The sequence below is a fragment of the Monodon monoceros genome, unplaced genomic scaffold, assembly GCF_005190385.1.
Source record: "Monodon monoceros isolate NGI ecotype Baffin Bay Population unplaced genomic scaffold, NGI_Narwhal_1 Super_Scaffold_11, whole genome shotgun sequence".
Lineage (NCBI taxonomy): Eukaryota > Metazoa > Chordata > Mammalia > Artiodactyla > Monodontidae > Monodon > Monodon monoceros.
In genome coordinates, this window is record NW_021703767.1 from 65,186,875 (window position 1) to 65,207,418 (window position 20,544).

The 20,544-nt window shown below is 44.1% G+C and overlaps 1 protein-coding gene across 4 annotated transcripts in view; it reads right to left on the reverse strand.

The window, feature by feature from the left end:
* B4GALT4 (beta-1,4-galactosyltransferase 4) overlaps positions 1 to 20,544 on the reverse strand; it is a 56,306-nt gene that overhangs the window by 9,223 nt on the left and 26,539 nt on the right. The window contains exons 1-5 of one of the 4 annotated variants that reach the window (XM_029213901.1): positions 19,604 to 19,624; positions 17,399 to 17,471; positions 9,195 to 9,593; positions 5,797 to 6,029; positions 3,248 to 3,435 (exon numbers count right to left, since the gene is read on the reverse strand). In XM_029213901.1, coding sequence (XP_029069734.1) covers positions 3,248 to 3,435; positions 5,797 to 6,029; positions 9,195 to 9,447 — 674 coding nt within the window. In that variant the 5' untranslated portion in view covers positions 9,448 to 9,593; positions 17,399 to 17,471; positions 19,604 to 19,624. Of the gene's footprint in view, positions 1 to 3,247; positions 3,436 to 5,796; positions 6,030 to 9,194; positions 9,594 to 17,398; positions 17,472 to 19,603; positions 19,666 to 20,544 lie in introns of those variants that run through there. The other 3 variants (XR_003792288.1, XM_029213902.1, XM_029213903.1) reach the window with 3 other exon arrangements.

Genomic DNA, 20,544 nt, shown 5'->3' on the forward strand with positions numbered 1-20,544 from the left:
AGGAGGAAAGACAATAACTAAGGAGGAGGAAGACAACTCCTACATTACCTATGCAAACCTCCCCCAAACCACAGAAAATGAGGCAGTTTACATGATACATACAATAAATTAGAAAAACATAAATGACAAACCAGGACGAGAGGAAAACTTCAATCAGATAGAAGATTAGAATAGGAAATATATTAGAACTCTGATCTGCAAATAAGATTCTTTTCAGCTTCTAAAAGAAGGTCATGGATTTGACTCTGAGCTTCTTGCATCCAGATCAAAAGAGGAGACACATTCAATCACCTGGTTTACATTAGGAAAACTGTCAGTTACTCAAGGAAGACAAAGGCTTCCTGATTTCTAGTTATAAAAGAAACGTCTGGCCAATTACAATAGCAAGTTAAAACAGCAACATTCATACAGAGGCTGTTTTTAGAGTGAGTGGCATCTGATAAAACCCACGATCATCACACCAAAGTTTTACTCAAGATCAGTTCCCAGCAGGAATGCCCAAGAACTCATTTTCTTATGGTCCAGCTTAATGCAAAGATAAAATCTAGAATCCCAACAAAAGGCCTGTCCTTGATACAATCCTGTGTATCCATACTCCAAAAACAAACAAATGAGAAAACAATCCTGTGTGATTGTAATTTCTCACCACAGATGTCTAGAAAGACTGGGCAATGGGACGTTATCACCCATGTCAAGGGTCTGAAGTACAGGTATTCTGTGTCGTAGAGAGTGACATCTTAATACCAATGAGTGGGCAGATGGCTAACACGCTTCTGAAAATACCAAGGTACCTGGCCATGATATGCTGCTTTCTTCAGTGCAGAGGTGGCTCACAGACAAGAAAGCAAAATCTCCAGATAATGATCAAGTTCCCCAAAAGAAAAAGTCCTGGGATTCTCTTCCAGACCCTTCTCCTGCCCTCTGGCCCCACTGCCCCTGGAGCATGGAGGCAGGAGTGGGCATCTGCCCCTCATCTTCTCCCCTCCTGCCTTGCTCCATCCCATACACTAAAGGCCAGCTGAACTGACCTTTCTCCTGTCATTCCTGGCTGTAACCATGTGTCAGCAGCACTCTAATTCCTTCCACAGGCACTCCAAACTCCTTACCAGACTGAACAACACCTGCCTAACCTGGCCCCTGCCTACCCTCATCTCTAGCGTCTCCTCCCTCCACCAGCCCAGACATTCATTCTCCAGCACTAATGAACTACCCGCCTTTCCTCAAAACCTGTGCCATGTTCTCTCTTGCTTCCACATCTTGGAACTCTGCTGGGAAGCTCCCACTGATTCCACAAGATGAAGATGCCACATTTCCTGGACAACACCTTTAAACCCTTCCCTAGGTGTTTCTTAAAGAGAGTGTGCTCTCACCCATTGTGGCTTATTCTAGGTATTTGTTTATATCCCACACTTTACACAGGGACTAGGTTTAAAGTCTGTACCTGAGGCAAAGATCGCCTGCAGTCAGCGTTACTCCTGGAAATCTCTTGAACAGGCCAAAGTGAGAAACCTACACAATAAGAGCAACATGGAAACCAAGAGCAAGGGAGGCATCAAGAGATTCATGGTTTGCAAAAACTTCTTTAGCACTATTCTGTACCCAGTTTTGTACGGATCACTGGGATCTCTGCTTAAGACAGCACTAACCAACAAAACCTTGCTGTCATCTTCAACTTCTCCCTCTCTCCCAGCTCTCACTTCCTCCCAGCAACCAAGGCCTGCTGAGCCAACCTCCCAAAAGACTCCTAACTGATGTTACAGCTCTCCCCTCCATCCTCACCCTCGCTCTCCAATCCAGGCTCTCTTCCATGGATGGATCCGACCTGGGATCTTTGAAAGCCTTGGTAGTCGAGGTGTGATTCACAGATCAAACCCTGCTGCCAAAATATCACCTGGGAGCTGGTGAGATACACAGAATCTCACAACAGAATCCCCAGATGATTCATATGCACATTTGAATTCCAGACTCACTGGCTGAAAATGCAAATCTGATCCTGTCATCCCAGTTGACATGCTATTATAGGGACCAACAAATTATAGCCCGCAGGCCTCATCCGGCTGACCACCTGTTTTTGTATGGTTTGTGAAGTAAAGATGGTTTTTACTTTTCTAAATGACTGAGAAAAAATAAAAAGAAGAATATTTCACACACACACAAAAAGAGATTCATGGTTTGCATCTCATGCTCACTTCCCAGAGTAGACACTGGTGGAACCTCCCATTTTATTTTATAGTGTTATAGCTCTCTCTCCCTTGGCCTCACCCCCACCCCAAACTCTCCCCCTCATTAGCACGTGCTCCTAGTTGAATTTGCAGAAGTGAAGTGCAAAGCTGACACAGCTCCACTGCAGCTGCCTGTCTCCCCACAGCAGTACACACCAGGGAGTGCTGTGGGGATGGGCACTCGGCCTCATTCAGATTGGTCTCAGGGTCCCTAGTGCAGTAGCACCCCACATGTGAGCACACACGAAGGGCAGGGCTTGGTGGAGGCTGACAGGTAAGTGTGCACATATATAAGTGAACATATAGTTTCCCTTGTGGAGAACTTTCTTGGTCGCTATTTCCCCTCAGTTGTTCTCAAATAGGAACTGGTACAAAATAAGGTTGAAAAGCAGCTATGCCTCTCCGTGTGTGTGTGGTGGAGGGTGGGATGGGGCCGGGGGTGGGGGGCATGAAAGCAGAAATGATGGTGCCTGGCTCTTCCCACAGTGACTTTGAGAGAAGGGAACTTGTCCTGGGTGTCCTGGCTCCTGAGCAGACCACTTGATGGACATGCCCCTTCCCAGTCTCCCTCCGGACTCGGTCTGGAAACAAACATCACAGTCTCACAAAAGAGGCCTAAAAGCTGACCTGGAGGCACACTCTTGTTGTCTCTTAGAGGCAGAAGGCAGGGAGAGATAGCTAAGTTACTTGAGTTCTACTCAGCGTGGGAGCCCTTGCAAAAGTTCCACCAGGCGGGCCCTACAGGCGAGGCTGGCCGCCATTTGCAAAGCTTGGACTATTTTCCCTCCCATCTTCTCTCCCTTTTTATCTTTGTGATCCTCTGCCAAGGCTGCTGGCGGATTTTTTCCTAATAAGAAAAAAAATCGAATTTCTCTAATTCCTGTTTTGAACTTTAAGTGAGATATCATGGACCATTTTTCCTATTTCTCATTTTCTGCAGACATGCTGGACACAGTGTCTGCACAGCCTTGATGATAACAGGCCAGGCTTCTGACCTAAGGCAGCTGTGAGCAGAGCCGCCTTACCTGTACCCAGTGCTGTTCCTGCCAACCACCAGATGCCTGGGCTGATCCTCACACTTGTAAAGGTTCAAATCGTTCTCGGGCACCAGGTCCACATCATGGAATATGAAGCAGTCCCAAATTTCATCCTTGAGAGCTTCTAGATAGCCCACATTCAGGAGTTTGGCGCGATTAAACTTTTTACTTCCAGCCTATAGATATGGAAATTAAAACTTGAAAAGCTCCTGAGACAAGATTTCACACTGTTCCCCTGTTCAGTTCACATGCAGGAGCTGGTATTATTCTTGCTAATACACAAGAGTATACATATGACATGAAAATCTGACACAGTAGATGCAATAACAATAACAGGCCTTTTGTGTTTTTCTTTACGCTTCATACATACTTGTATTCCATAACTAAAAACACCTTGAAATGAGGAGCTGCTGTTTAATAGGTTTGGAGTTTCAGTTTTGCAAGATGAAAGATTAGTTGAGATTATTTACACAATAATGTGAACAAACTTAACCCTACTGAACTCTACAATAAAAATGGTTAAGATAGTAAATTTTATGTTATGTGTATTTTACAACAATTTTTTTAAAAACCATAGTTTTAAAATACTAATAAAGATAACACTAAAAAAATTTTAAACATACCTTTATTTATTCCATATAAAACCACAAAACCTTTCTTACATACCAGTCATGCCAAGTAGAATCACTGCTTCGCTGTTCAGCTCTTAGCTAATCCCAATCTTACCCCATGTAACAAACTTACACTAAGCTCCCCAAAAAATATAGCTTGCCAGAAAGGATCAAGAAATCCTGACCTATAAACAGAGAAGGTTACTGCTCATATACCTAAGCTACTTAAAAGTCTCATGGAATCACTGTAAGAGAACCCGGATTTAACACTTCATGGCAGACACTAATCCTCATAGTGGCCTTACAGAGGACATTCGTTACTGGGTAAGGAAAGAACACAGTAAACTGGTAATATAATCAAAGCTATAGTATGAAACATTTTTTTACAGTAGTAATTTTTTCATGGCTATTTGGATCAAATTCCTTAAGAATAAATTCCAGTTCAATAAACAGTTTATCATAACAAAAGTATAGGCAGTTCTCAAAACTCACCACAGTACTTTCCTGAAAAGAATAACATAAAGCAGACATACTTTTCTATTCATAAAATTATATACTGGGGGGGTTGCTGTCCTGAGTAAGAGCTCTGAATGACTAACAATGTTAAAAACAAAAATAATGATAAACCAATATAACAGTTAAATTTTGTTTCAAATCCTCACAAAATGGGGATAGATGTAATACATACACACACATTAATTTTTAAGACCCCCAGTTTATTATAAAGTATACACTGCAGAACAGCATCCTCTGATCTGTCAAAAGTTTTCCTAAAACAAATATTACCAGTTATAACCAATATTAGGCATATAGTTAATGATATTACTTGCATTCGGAGCATTTGTAAGGATTTGAGGGGGAATTATTTGGATGGCCCAGGACAATTCTGAAAAGATAGCCATGTATAGTTGTTGATGTCTTATTTTTCTTTCAATAAATGTTAATAACAGATAGAGGCACCTTAAATCACCCACTCCACTTAGTGCTAAACTCTTCAAAGCAGGCTACACTAATACTTACCGTGTTCCTACTAAATCATGCTTTTGGAAGCCAAAAAAGTGAATCATAAAAGTGAAAACTAGTGGCGTCCCTGGTGGCGCAGTGGTTAAGAATCCGCCTGCCAATGCAGGGGACATGGGTTTGATCCCTGGTCCAGGAAGATCCCACATGCCGCGGAGCAACTAAGCCCATGCGCCACAACTCCTGAGCCTGTGCTCTAGAGCCCGTGAGCCACAACTACTGAGCCCGCGTGCTGCAACTACTGAAGCCCTCACGCCTAGAGCCCGTGCTCCGCAATGAGAAGCCACCGCAACAAGAAGCCCGCGCACCGCAACGAAAGAGTAGCCCCCGCTCGCTGCAACTAGAGAAAGCCTGCGCACAGCAACGAAGACCCAACACAGCCAAAAATAAATTAATTTATTTAAAAAAAAAAAGTGAAAACGAAACATAGTGTTCTACATAATAGATAGTGGCAAAGTTAAAGGCAGAAAGGTGGAGACAGTCATAGAATTCCATGGCGGTTAACACACAGTAGTCAACTCCTCTGTCTAGATCCCCATTGAATAGCCAGGCTCAATAATAAAGCACAGTTCCAACATCTCATTGTGTAATGTATAGCAAATGCAGAAGGCAATGTAAGGTCAGTCCCAGGGAAATATCTTTGGGCTTCACTGTCTGCAATGGAAGGGCTCACAAAAGAAAACAGGCTTCCTCCAGAGGATCACTTAAGAGCCAGTAAAATTTCCCAGCACTTATCCCATTATTCCACACTCTGGAACAAGAAGTGCCTTTACTACTTTCAAGGATAAATGAGATAAGAGACCTCACCTTTGATGATAGTTTGATGCCCTTTTACCCAAGACAGACGAAGCGCCTCACAGAGAGGAGGGTGTGGCGGGCAGAGGCCTGGTCTGCCCACACACTCACCTGGTGGATGACATAGATGCCATACTCCAGCTGCTGCCTCTGCAAGAAGGGGTGAAGGTGTTCTAGCAGGTACAGCAGGTGCTTCTCTCTGTGCCGGTGAGGGATGAGGATGGCGACCCGCTGCAAAGCCCTGCATTCCTCAGGGTGATACCGGCCTCTGTGCACCTTGGGGTTTTCTGCCTGTACTTCTTCCAGAGTGAGATCTGGTTTGAAAACGAGCTTGTTCTGGCCTTCTACAATAAAAACAGGACACAGGAACTAATATGAACAAGCTCGTCAAAGGCTGACAGGCTTACAGGAACTAGTACATGTCACACACTTTGTGCTAGTTGTCTGGCACACAAGGAGCACTACTGTAAAGCCTCATTTGGTCACAAACTATAACCACAGAATCTATGACTCAGGTTATTGGCTGCAGAAACAAGCAAATGACATATAAGACCATTCTCTTGTGCTGGGTAACCAGTCCTGGCTCTATGATTCATCCGTAAGTAGAAAATACACTCTGTTCTGAGGACACTGGTGAAGAGCAGAGGTCAGGGGTAGACTGAGCAACTTCAAATTTGCTCTAACCTCTTTTCCTTCTCAAAATTCCAAAGGGGGGAAACAAAAAAAGGAAGCCTCACCCATGGAATGAATGAATGAATCAATCCAACTTTTTTTGTTGTCATAAAAAAAAAAAATTCCAAAGGAGGGTGAAGTCTCTTAAAGATCAAGAGCATTCCATGGAATCAAGCTCACGGACAAGGCCCTTTTCCCCAAGGTCCTTCCCTAAGCTCTTGAGAGCTATTCTAACTCCCTGAAACTAAAGCAGCGAAAGGAAATAGAAACTAGCCTCCCTCCCTAACTCAGCAGTAACAGGTATGGGCAACACCGCAAGAATCCTCCCATTGTTCCATGTGGCGAAATCCCCAATGGGGCATTGCTCAGTGAGTCTGGACACAGCCTGACTGGATGAAACGCAAGACCATCCATGGTAACCAATCTCGTGCAAGGCTTTAAAGATAAGGCTGAAGCCACTGACCCTTGCCTCAGACCCGATGAACAGGGAATACTGACTGGTAGGAGAGGAGGCAGAGCTCCGGTTAGGGAACACGCTTTTTACAGCTCGGGACCTCCCTGGCGTCCAGTGGGTTAGGACTCCGCGCTTCCATTGCAGCGGGCACGGGTTCCATCCCTGGTCGGGGAACGAAGACCCCACATGCCACGCAGTGTGGCCGAAAAAAAACAAGAAAAACTCCACATATACTGTTCAAGGTACTTGCAAACTGAGCTATCTTCTTCTGGAGCAAAGCAGTCACCCACCTTTCCGATGTATGTCACTGTGCCTTGCTTCATGTGACCATCTCCTACCCTGGCCATGGCTGCTTAGACCAGGCTCTACTGTCCACAGCATGGCTGACAGACTCTGCCCAACAGCACCAAAGGCAAATAACTGACCTACAAGAGCCTTTCCACAAGGGTCTACACACAAGACATAGAGTCAGCAGGCAGTAATCCCTACAAACAAACAGTAAGGAAAGGAGTTACAAGGAAAGGCAAGCTACCAGAGCTGCTGGGAGACGATGGGATGGCTGTAGAGATGTCTTCCTGTGTAGCCTGTCCATAAACCCCATCATCTGAATTAACCTGACCATGTCTCTGCTCTCGGCCCCGGAAAGAGCCCCATGCAACAGGTCTGATGTAAATCAGTCCCCTTGCTCACTCCCTCACTGTAGTAGCTTATTATGTGCCCAATCTTTGGGTGCCTGCTTCCACTCACTCTAGCAGTCTCCCTTACCGCCCCCGTCATATTTTCTCAAGTTTTATTCCTCCTTGGGTCACTAATGGCCCATCTTAATTTGTCGCTACTTATGTCGCCCTCTGGATCCATACTCAGTACCGTGTCACTGCCCATCTGTTTTCATGAATGCATCTGTTGCTTAAGTATGTTGAGAGAATTCTGAACAAGGGGGATGATACAGTCAGATATGCATTTCAGTAACTCATTTTGCTATCTCAACTTGTGTAATCTGTGAGCAGAACAATTTCCCTTGAACAATCCGGAATAATGTTTTGGCTTTTCCATGACTGAGTACAGAGAAGCAGCATGCCAGTATGATCACACTACAAGTCTGTGATGCAATCAGGAAAAAGGATCTGCAGGTTTTGTGCCGCTAAAAGCAAGAAGCCTCTGTAGAGCCCTAGACTGCCCCCCAGGGAGCTAATTAAGTGTATGCAGAGAGCCACCTCTGTAGGACCAGGGAGGAGCTCTGGACTTCATAGAGCTGGAAAGGATCACCGTGCCCTCATCCCGCCTGCATACTGTCTCCAGGGGAAGAAGGGCAAATGTGTAAACAATACACTGACTAGCACAACAACAAAATGTGTAAACAATACACTGACCAGCACAACAACAGAAACAAAGGTGGAGGAGCACCCAGGGAGCCTAAGATTAACTCTGGGGCAGTCCCAGAAACCTTTCTGGGAGAGAAGTGATCTAAACTAGATTTCTGATGACTAGACAGGAATCCGCCAGACACACACGGGCTGAGGAAAGGCATTCTGGAAAGACACTCCAAGGATTATCTGGAGAACTCTAAGCGCTTCGATGTTCTGGAGAATCAGAGGTCTGACAGAACCTTTGTGGGTTACATAGAATATCGCTGTGGAGTTTTTCCTAATTAACGTGCTCCCAAAGACCAACTTCTTATTCATTTAAATTGAAAGGCAAGATATCAAAGGAGAATCAAAACATACAACATATTTAAGAAATAAACACAGAAATAAACTAAGACAACACTGAAAACATAATATCCTGTCCCTCGACTCCATACGGTGGGCCAGGGGGATGTTAATAGATATGCCATGAGTGGAAGCTTGGATGTGCTGTCATTTCCCTGCAGATGCCAGGAGAACATGCCCAGGTTAGCCCGCTGGTCCCAGGAGGATGAGAAACACTGGGAGCAGAGCCACCGGCCTGGGTCAATTGACCCCCAGCTCATCACACATGCCTATCGACATGCCTGCTGAGACTTCTGCAGCTGGAGGATCAAATTGGGCATGTTCACGTAATAAATACTATCTGTCAGCAATACAAATACAGCTCACAAACATAATGTTGAGCAACAGAAGCCAGACACAATAGAGTACATAGTGTATGTTTCCAATTACGTGCAGTTCAAAAAAATCTAATGGATGGAATATAAGCTTAGAGTACGGGTCGTGACTCAAAGAAGCATCTCTGGGGTTCTGGGAAGATTCCATTTCTTAATTTACATACTGGTTCCACTGGTATGTTCATTTTGTGAAACTTAAGTGAGCTGCACACTTCTGATTTTTGTACTTTTCTGTACATTTGTTATATTCAAATAAAAAGTGTATGTACTACTTGTTAAAAAGAAAAAATAAATACTTACTGAGGTGTGGAGACACAGAAGAGCAGTTGTTAAGGTCTGCTTTTTCCACAGAGGCTTCCTCTGTCACAGTTCCTTTCTTCCCCAAAACTACACCCTTGTTCAAACTAGCCATGAGATCCTTTGCTTTAGAAATCTCTTGAATAGCACCCACAAAGTAGTTACTGGTGGCCCACCCAACCACCGTCAGGCATAAAGTAAAGAGCAACAGTAATCGGAATTTATAGGAAAGGTGGAGAGTCACGTTGAAGCTCATGTCTTTTATTATGCGAGCAGTAGGTATCTCTCGGCCTCACTGCAGGCAGGAAGCTTCAAGTTCAGCTTTTCCAATCTGATTGCAAACCTGATGACAACTGACAGTGCAATGCCTGCTTCTGCTTGGTAGTTCCGCTCCAGCAATCCCTAAAATGCAATCACAAAGACATGCTGTTTCAGATGGAAATCCTATCCTGAAATTATTCACATCAGCACAAACTGAACACCTATCCCCAACTGATTAACAGTAGTGGGAGTTCTCCAACGAGAGTTTAGAGATCAGAAAACCAGAGATTTTGGATGTAGAAGGATCCAACCATCTATATACCACAGGAGTTCTCTCTGGGTTCTCACCCCAGCTGTCATTCACCCCAGAAGAAAAGCCATTTCCAGATGCTGCACCGGTAGAGAAAGCAAAGAAGAGACGGTTAATGCCTCCTCAGTTCTGAGCTGGCACAGCCCAAAATACAGTCCTAATGGTTCCCTTTCTTAGTTGCCCCTTCCTGGCACAGCTTTAAGAGAAGGTGAACTCTTGTTCTAGGGCATATTTTGATCCAAAGAGAAAATAAGGGAAAAGACAAAAGCTCTTCTCCCTCTGTAAGAGCTGGAAAAACATGTTCCTTGAAACAGAGGATGAAAAATCAAGGATTTTTCAGTTATCAATGTTATCGTCACAATGAGACATTGGCACAGGGCACATCCCAGGAGGTTGGGGAGACGGCAAGGAACACAAAAGGATGCCAACACAGGAGGCCAAGTATCTGTAAGAATAACAGAACTACAGCACAGTGTTTAAGATCTGGGGTTTGGGTTTAGACAGAAACTATGAAACCTCGAGCCCATCACTTCACTGAGCCTTGGTCTCCTTACCTGTAAAACGGGGATAAAAATTGTACCTTCCTAGAGAAGTTACTGAGGGACTGGATGACCTAATATATTAATACGTAAAGTGTTAGCCCACCTCCTGATGCACAGTAAGCACCCACTAAGTGGGGACCGTCACTGTTGTGATCGTTATATTATTTTACTTTACATTAAATGACTCTAGACTAGGGATGACCTACAGGCAGACACACTGGTGGCTGCTGGAATCACCACTCTACTGTACTGTATTTCTGTCAGGTGATGGGTTGTTATTTTGATTTCATACTTCAATTGCATGTAGTGGGATAGTATGAATTCACCTGCGAGAGGTGGCTATGGTCTTAGTTCCTGAAAAATCCAGTTTCTGAGGCCACATAGCTGAGGGCCCTCCCTGGACCATGGTAAATGCACTAAGATGATGAAGGCTACTTCTCAAGGCCCCACATCCTCTCTGCATTACCAAAACCACGTCTCTCCTCAAATTCTAAACGTGTTATCAGAAGAGTGCAGAAAATGCTAAAGCCAGGACACAGAATCTCCACAGCAAACATATCCTCAATTAAATGGACAGAATGGAGACCAAAATATATTCTGTGCCAAAATAACACAAAAACACGTATGACTAAATCTTAAGTAACAAAAACAGAAAATAAATTCTTGCATATGATTACCACTAAAATTATAGAGTTAAGAAAACTCTAGAAAGAAATATTACCAAAAGCTAGCAATAATTCTGTTAGGAGTATGGGATTAGCCAGGGGTGCTTTTTACCCTTTTCTTTCATTTTTGTAAAAGTATGACACACTTTTGTCCTTTTGTAATGAAAACAAAGTTGATTTTTTACATGAGATGTGAGGGACTTCCCTGGTGGTCCAGTGGATAAGCCTCCGTGCTCCCAACGCAGGGGGCCCGGGTTCCATCCCTGGTCAGGGAACTAGATCCTGTATGCTGCAACTAAGGATTCCACAGGCCACAACGAGGATCCCCACGTGCCTCAACAAAGAGCCCGCACTGCATGCAGCAACTAAGACCTGGCACAGCCAAATAAATAAATAAATATTAAATAAATAAATAAATAAATAAATGAGACGTGGGGATGTGGTAATTTACTGTGAAAAAGAAAAACAAAACACTCGCACTTCCCTGGTGGCGCAGTGGTTAAGAATCCGCCTGCCAATACAGGGGACACAGGTTCGAGCCCTGGTCCAGGAAGATCCCACATGCTGTGGAGCAACTAAGCCCGTGCGCCACAACTATGGAGCCCGTGTGCCAAGAGCCTGTGAGCCACAACTACTGACCCCAGACGCCTAGAGCCCGTTATCCACATCAAGAGAAGCCACCGTAATGAGAAGCCCACCACCACAACAATGAGTAGCCCCCCCTCGCTGCAACTAAAGAAAGCCCGCTGCAGTGAAGACCCAACACAACCAAAAATTAATCAATTAATTAATTTTTTAAAAACACCCTTAGCAACTCTCAAGATAGCCTCTTACTTACTTAAGGGTAGTATTCCAAAATTTTAGCTCTACATGAGTTTGAGGGAAACCTAGAACGCATTTCTCTCTAGACACCATGTTATAAACGTAGGTTAGGTTCCTGGATCAAACCACAAGAGAGATGATTTGGCCCAGGAAGCAATTAAACAGTATGGCCTGTGTTTAGGGTCTTGCTTAGGGTCTTTAGGCCTTGCTTAGGGGCTTGCTGAAGGCAGTAATAACTAATTAGAAGATTAATCGCTAATAAAAAGAGTGATCTATTTGTGCATTTACTCTGTGCCATGCACTGGGGCTAAACCACTTGTATTAACTTACTTAATTCTCATCTCAACTTTGTGAGGTAAGAATTATTAGTCTCCTCATTTTATAGAGGAGAAAATGAAGGTTGAGAGATTACGGAACTTGCCTGAGCTCACACAACTACTAAGTGGTAGAGCTGGGGTCTGAGCCCACGTGCTCAGCTCCAAAGCCTGGGCTTCTGCCACATCCTTCACATGGATGTTTCAGTCTCTTTCCTCCCCTTGGTACCTGGGTGTGCCCGGCACAAACCCTTGAAACATGCAGCCTTCTACCTGTCTCTTCCTGTCCCTTTCCTTGAGACTGTCTCTGAAATGGTTTCCTGGAGGTCTGTTTTCTTCCCTCCAGGTAACAGTAAGTCTGCAGTTTTCTGGAGCCAGACTACCTCTTGCAGACTTAATTGCAGGAGGCTTAAATGCTAGGATTGGCAACAGTTTTTGATAGAATCTCAGTCTTGGAAAAGTTAGACAGGGAACATTGTTTTCCTAAGAGCTGCTTATAGAGGAATAATGTTTCAAGAGAGATCTGCCCGGCCTGCTTATCAGATTGAAGGCAAACACTCTCCCCATGTTTCCATTTCCCCAGCTATAAAATGATTTTTAAAAATTAGCTTAATTTACAACATGGCTGTAAGAATTTAATGAGATGACACAGCAAACACACCTAGTACATTCCCAAGGATATAATAAATGTTGATTCTGATTACCAATATGATTCATGCTCAAATTTTATCAGCATGCTAACCAAGATGTTATCTCTGGAATTACATATTGAAATACATATTGAATAATTTTATTTTCTATTTCTCTGTAATTTCCTCTTTTCCTTTCAATGAGTATATACCACTCTTATAATTAAAAAATAATAATAATGATTTTTTAAAGAGAGCTCTTTTTAGGGCAGGTCACTCCTCGTTGGTGTTTGGGAAAACATCATCAGATTGGACTTCTTTGTAAAAACATTTAAATAAATGAGAGACCCTGAACTCTTCCTAAAAAGAATTTTCTCTTTCAGTCAAGGCTGTCTTAAGGCGACAGGGGAATCATGGTTATAGAGAACAAATTCAGGTAACATGAAAGAAGTTATTTTAGGGCAAGACTCACCACCCTTTTCCTTTCTAGCTCTGCCCTAGGGTTAGTTCAAAATGATGATGTTCTCATAATTTTGTTTTTCCTCCTCTCAATTCAACCAGTCTTTTCTGAGCACCTGCTATTTTCAGGCATAGTGCTAGGCACCAAGGGAATTAAGGTATAGTCCTTGCACTCAGAGTTTATTTCAGTCCTTCCTTAGATTGTAATGTCTGCAATTTGCTTTCAAATACGCCAGCTCCAACCCTGAAAATGGGGGAAATAGTTGAAATAAAATTGGCAAAATATTGAAAAGTACTGAGCAAGGTGATAGGTATCTGAGAGTTCATTTTCTTTTTCACTCTACTTTTTTGTATACTTGAAATTTTCCATAAACAAAAATCTAGCATGGAAGACAAGTTATAACAAAGGGTATATCAGCATGAATGCCAAGTATCATTCTCATTCTCAGAGAATGTCTATATGCACACATTTTTACACCACCATGGGAGGTCAGGGGAGGACACCAGGTGTCACTCCATAAATATTCACTAAGCACCTAGTACCAAGGAGAAAGAATGTGGTCTTCATTCAGCAGCCAAGAGCACTAAAATCAGCATTTCAATGTCTCTAAATCCATCTGGTAATCCTGCAGACACTGGATGTCTCATAGTGGGCAAGATGTGGCCCCAGGCACACGGTCCTATTCCCTTGGGCCTCTCTGGGGTAGCACCAATAAAAAGGCTGATATTTTGCTACTCCTTTTACTCCTGCAGAGCTCCTGAGAGCTGACTATTTGCAATCACATTGTCCTACCTTCCGTGGACCTCTGGTATTCATTCTCCCAATTATAGTTCCTTTACCTGGCTTCTGAGTGATCACTGCCCAGACCCTAAAGAAGCAATGGTTCTGTGAAAATTAATAAATGGAAACCTCACTGAAGTGGAACTGGGAGGCCAGAAGGGGAGATACAGATCACATCAATACAGATCCCAATAGGAAGAGACCCACCTTGCATCTTTGGCAGGAAGTGACCCCACTTTACTACCACCAGCAGGAGGAAGAAGCTCTTCTCTTTGCCCGGCAACACCTCAGCCAATGACAGACTGTCACAACTCAGTCAATGAAAAGCCACTATATTTCGATCTCCTAGTTTCCTCCAATGGACTTTTTGTTTATGACAGAGCCTCCCAATTTCCCCTTCTCCTCTATAAAAAAGTTTCTTTTCCTTTGCTTTACTGGACTTGCATGTGGTTTGCCATAGTTGCATGCCCCAAATTGCAATTCTTTGCTGCTCCAGAATAAACCCATTTTGCTTGTAAAATAACTGGCTGTTTTATTGTTTTAGGTTAACAGTTCCCTGGGCAGGGGGCAAGGGTGGGATAGAAATGATGACAGCCATTTACGTGTACAGGTCATTTAAACTCAGACTGAGTTCCTAATGACCAAAACTGGAAGCATTTGAGCAAGAAAATAATGATGGCATTGTATTTTAACCCACAGAATAAAATGAATAGCCATGAGTATATACTGATATAAATGATCAAATAAATAAATGGGAAAGGGCAGCTCTTTCTTACACTAAACTTCCAACCAATAAGGAAGCAGGAAATGGGGGGTAAAATCACCATTAGGCAAACACCACTGTAAATAATTGTTGCAGACGAGATCCACCAATGGGTGCTAAAATTAGTAGGTAAAAATTTGAGTTTAAACAGCTTGCATAGTCTCAAAGTATCTCCCCTCAAATAATTATTAGCTACAAAGGGAAAGTCAGTAACTTTATAGTGAAGAAACCTAGCAGATATCACCTTAACCAAGTGATGAAGGTTAATATCACCAGTGATGAGACCTATCAACCTCATGAATCAGTGATGTATTGCTCTCTACAAAATAACTAATCAGTACTTTTCTACAGAATAACTTCATTCTACAAAATAACTAACTGGGACTCTTCAAAAGGGTCAAAATAATGAAAAACAAGGCAAAACTGAGGAATTATCTCAGATTGGAGGAGACTAAGGAGAAATAACTAAATGCAAGGTAAGATCCTTGACAGCCAGTGGAAACAGAAAAAAATTCATTAGCAGGAAAGCTGATGAAATTCAAATAAAGTCTATAGTTTAGTTAATAGTATTGATAACTGAACAATGGTTATGTAAGGGGCTAATATTAGGGGAAGTTGAGTGAATTCTCTGTACAATATTTGCAACTTTTCCCTAAGTCTAAAATTAATTAAAATTAAAAGTTAAAAGAAAAAGTCGAAGACTGTGTATAATCCAAGTCAACATACAGCAGTAAAATTAACTTACTTCTCAAAGAGAATCACTGTTTTTTGTATTCCTAGTGCCTCAAACTGACCTGACACATAGTAGGTGCTAAATGTGGTAAATAATGAATGACTTTCTAGGGTATACTAGTTTAAACACACAAGGACACACAATAATCCCAGGTTACTACTAAAATAAATGTGACATGGTATAAAAGGAGAAAAAATAAAGACTAATAAAGAAGGGGAAAAATTAACTGGTATAAAATTCCATTTGGGGAAGATTTTTAAAATTGAAAAAGGCTCTTATACACTACCAAATGTAAAATCGATAGCTAGTGGGAAGCAGCCGCATAGCACAGGGAGATCAGCTGGTGCTTTGTGACCACCCAGAGGGGTGGGATAGGGAGGTTGGGAGGGAGACGCAAGAGGGAGGAGATATGGGGATATATGTATATGTATAGCTGATTCACTTTGTTATACAGCAGAAACTAACACACCATTGTAAAGCAATTATACTCCAATAAAGATGTTTAAAAAGAAAAAGCCTCACCCCCATGCTAGCTCCCTTCGGTCTACTAATACCAACGCTCTCCTAAGGACAGAGGGCCCCATCTCTAATAAATGGCCCTTTCCCTTAGTCATGCCCACCACCTTTTGCTTCTCTGTCATTGAGTTTCCAAAAGCAGTACTCCTCTCTTCTGACTCTGGGAGGAGTTGCTGTCTAGTCTGCCACTTCCTCCCTGAACCCACAGAGCACACCAGAGCAGTGTCCCTGCCTCTGGGCAAGAGCTGCCTGCAGGTCCTACATCAACTGTTTTACAACAAGGGCTGGCATGAAACAGTCAGGAAACATGAAATCAATTTAACAAGCAAGGGACTGAAATTGTTTTATTTAGTCTTTGTTATGCAGCATGAAAGAATTCCTAAGAATTTCCAATGGGGGATTTTAATGGAGGCTCGTTGTGTACTTATGTGCCATTCTCAGCTATCCCAGAGAATCCTGTAGTGGGGTCACTTGCAGTTCCCTTTCTGCAGTTATTAGAGGCACATCAATGAGAAGGCTTGAGAAGGTCTGAAGGTCTGAGGTAATGGAGAAAACAAGGGCTTTGAAGTCACAAAGAGCTGAGTACAAATCTGGTTACCAGATGCATGAATGGCTTTGGGGAAGTGACCTAAATTTGATTCCGTTTTGCCATTTATTTTAAAAACATTTTTCAAAGTGTGGTTCCAAGAGTGCCTATATCAAAGACAGAGGGAAATTTGTTAAAAATGTAGATTCCTGGGCCCTACTCCAGAGCTAATGGGTCAGAACAACTGGGCCTGGGACTCAGGAAAATGAATTTTTAACAAGCTCCCCAGTTGAGTCTTATACGCATTAAAGTTTGAGAACCACTGAAATAAGAGATCGGACCTGTAATGCAACAGATCCCTCAGAAACGTTCATTTTCCTTTGGGTGAGGAAAAGCAGTAAGAAGATATGTGAAAAGGAGATTTTAAAAATGAATTTGAATAGCTTTCAACTCCATCATTTAGAAACTTATTCTAAGAAATAATCAGAGAGGTAGACGACGATATTCAAACCAACATTACTAAAATAACCAAAAATTCAAAAGATTCAAAATGTTAACAATAGGGAACTGATTTAATTAATTACAATACCTACATATAATGGAGCACATGCTTTCCTTAAAAATGGTGCTTAAAAACTACATGGGGGGGGCTTCCCTGGTGGCACAGTGGTTGAGAGTCCACCTGCCAATGCAGGGGACACGGGTTTGTGCCCCGGTTGGGGAAGATCCCACATGCCGCAGATCGGCTGGGCCCGTGAGCCATGGCCGCTGAGCCTGTGCTTCCGGAGCCTGCGCTCCACAACGGGAGAGGCCACAATAGTGAGAGGCCCGCGTATCGCAAAAAAAAAAAAAAAAAAAAAAAAAAGAGAAGAACACCACCACTAACTTGCTTTGAATGTTTCCACTTTGAATTAAAGATCTTCAAAGAAGTGGTTAGTTCTCAAGTCTTGCAAGCATCTCTGGAAAAAACACACATTATTATTAGCTCATTTTAAAGTAGATACTAAATACTTATCCTATAAAGTGGCCCACAGAATATACTAAGTGGCCCATAAAATATACTAAGAGAGTTAGTTTTATTGCCCCCTCCAAGGCCGTGTAGTCAAACAGTTCAGTACTTCTCTTTAACCGACATTTTTAATCAGATTAAAAATGCACACTGAAGGGAAGCAAAATATGCCACACCAAAATATGCCACTTTGGCATACTGATTACTTTGAATTAAAGTTACTTAAGAAACAGCCAGTGCAAGGACACTTTCACCCTCTTTTCTCCCCCTGAAAGCAGGAAATAAATCTCCCATGTGAAAGGTACCTTTTCAATACCAGGAGGGAACCAGGATCAGGCATCCTTATTATCAGAGATAAGAATTCAAGGTAGAGGGACTTCCCTGGTGGCACAGTGATTAAGAATCCGCCTGCCAAGGCAGGGACATGGGTTGGATCCCTGGTCAGGGAAGATCCCACATGCCATGGAGCAACTAAGCCCGTGCACCACAACTACTGACCCCGTGTGCCACAACTACTGAAGCCCACATGCTTAGAGCCGGTGCTCCGCAACCAGAGAAGCCATCGCAATGAGAAGCCCACGCACGGCAACGAAGAGTAGCCTCCGCGGGCCACAACTAGAGAAAGCCTGCGCGCAGCAACGAAGATCCAATGCAGCCAAAATATAAATTTAAAAAAAAAAGAATTCAAGGTGGAAAGCACTGTATCAACTAGAGAAAGCCCGCGCACGGCAACGAAGTTGTCTTGCCAATTCTTCACGTATGTATTGTTTCTTTGTCTAAAAGATATAAAAACTGCCTACTTTGGTTACTTCCTGAGCCTCATATTTTTATGGGATCCCAATGGTATGAAATTTAATGTTTCTCTCCTGTTAATCTGTTTTATGTCAATTCAACTTAATTATTAGACCAGCCAAGGAACCTAGAAGGGGCAAGAAGAAAAATTTTTCTCCCCTACAACACAAACAGGCACATGAACATTTTGCAATTTCATGGAGTTTAAAGGCCAACCCTGCTCTAGAAGATAAAATTCCAAAAAGATAAACTATGGTCCTATTAAGCATTATCTCCTCCCCCAGAGACACAGTAAAGCACTCTGGCCCACCAGCCCAGCCCAGGTGCCTAGGATAGCCCTGGGCCCCTCTTTTTAAGCCCACTTTCTCAGCCTGGACCCTGAATCTTATTTATCTCTAACCAAGACTCCTTGACTTTCTTGCATCCTCAATGTTATTGTCCTTTCTTAACAGAAATTTAGAAATTATAAAAAAACAAACAAACAACAGCCTCAACCCTCAAATTTGTCTTCTTCCTACTCCCTTTCGTCACCAAACGGCTGGAGAGGTCTCCCTGTGCTCCGGCCGCCTCCACACCCTCATCCCTCACCCACTCTTGAACACTCTGCAACCCCGGCACACGCCCACCCTGTTGATAACTGCTCTCCTGAGCCTACCAACCCAAAGGCCTTTTCTCAGTCCCAATACTCATGGACTTTTCTGTTTTCTTCAAACCTAGAGTTAGCCCTTATCTAATGGAAGACCGAACACCAACAGATACGGATTGACAGGCAACGGATGGACGCAGAGCCAGACTAAGGGCAGGTATCTCAGGTACTTTAAAATCCTGTCGACCCTCACCACTCGTCGGCCCCTGAAGGTCCCAGGCGGGGATCAGCAATGGGTTTCCCAGTAGAAACGCTGGGGAAAGAAGGCTCCAAGGAGGAAGGGGCTTCTTCACGTTGATTCTCCCGGCAGGGAGAGAGGTGCTGGTGGCGACTCCAGAAACGCGACGCGGGGCCTCGGAGGCCGACCCCTGAATTCCCACCTGGCAGCATTTCGCCTGGGAGCGCCGCGGTGCCGCCCGCACCTGAGCTGGTGCCTCCCGCCGAGCTCGGCCTCCGCAGGCCCCCTGCCCGGCCCCACCGCCTGGGCGGAGGCAGAACGGCCCTCCAAGGCCCGGCCCGCGCCCGCCTTCGGCGCGGGGGACTGACCCGGCCCGCCGCCCGGGGATGCCCACACGGCGCCCGCTACCCTCCGTGCGGAATTGCGCTTCCCGGGCGCCGGCGGAGCGGAGGCCCCGCTAACTCACCCCTCACGCGGCCTCGACGAGCACCTCCCGGAGAAAGGGAAGGCGGTGAGAAGCGGCCGCAGGGACCGCCCCCGCCGCCCGGAAGGAGGCTCCGGCGCGCCGGCTCCGCCCCCCGCCCGCCCCGGGAGTCTCTTCGGCCTGGCCCGGGGGCGAGTCTGCGCGGTCCTCCACTAGACCCCCCGGACGCATTCCCCGCTCCCAGCTCCGCCACGGTCCCCCCGCCCGGCCACCCTCCCCGGGCGATGGAAGGAGCACCTGGAGGGAGAAGGACAGCTTGTCCTTTGGGTGATCTTAATAAATCCTTGTGCCAATACTGCGCTAGGGTCTGGGCGCTTCCCAAATTCCATCCTCGTAAATACAAAGCTTTGGGAAGGAGGTAGGAACTTTCCCATTTTACGGAGTAGGAAACGGAGGCTTTAGAGGTTAATAAATTTACCTTACATTACCCTGACAGCTTTCAACTTTGTCAGCTGCACAATGTACCGAATTAACTGACTCCCATTTCACAGGACTACTGAGAATATTAACTGAACCAGTTGTGAGATGAGACATCCAAATTTCTTCAAAGATATTATTACAGAAAGCCAAGCAGAATCATATTTATACTAAAGATTAGAGTGAAAAATCAGAGTGGGTTCTGCTTAGGCAGGCAGGATAGAAGACTAGATTCTCCAAGACACCCTTCCACTCAATGGGGAAGTAAGAGAGTCTCCAAGAACCATCCCTACCCCAAAAGGAACAAACCATGGGAAGAACCAGTGCTGGGATGCTTAGACTCTAAGCAGGAGACCTGGGCTGAGGGCATACGGAAAGTCTCCGCAGACACTGATTTGGGACCGACATGAGAAGAGCCAAACCTGCGCCTTCCTCGTCAAGCCAAGGCTGCGGAAGAGCACTAAGGAGTTCCCAAGCCTCTTGTGCTCTGAGCAATGGAAACACAC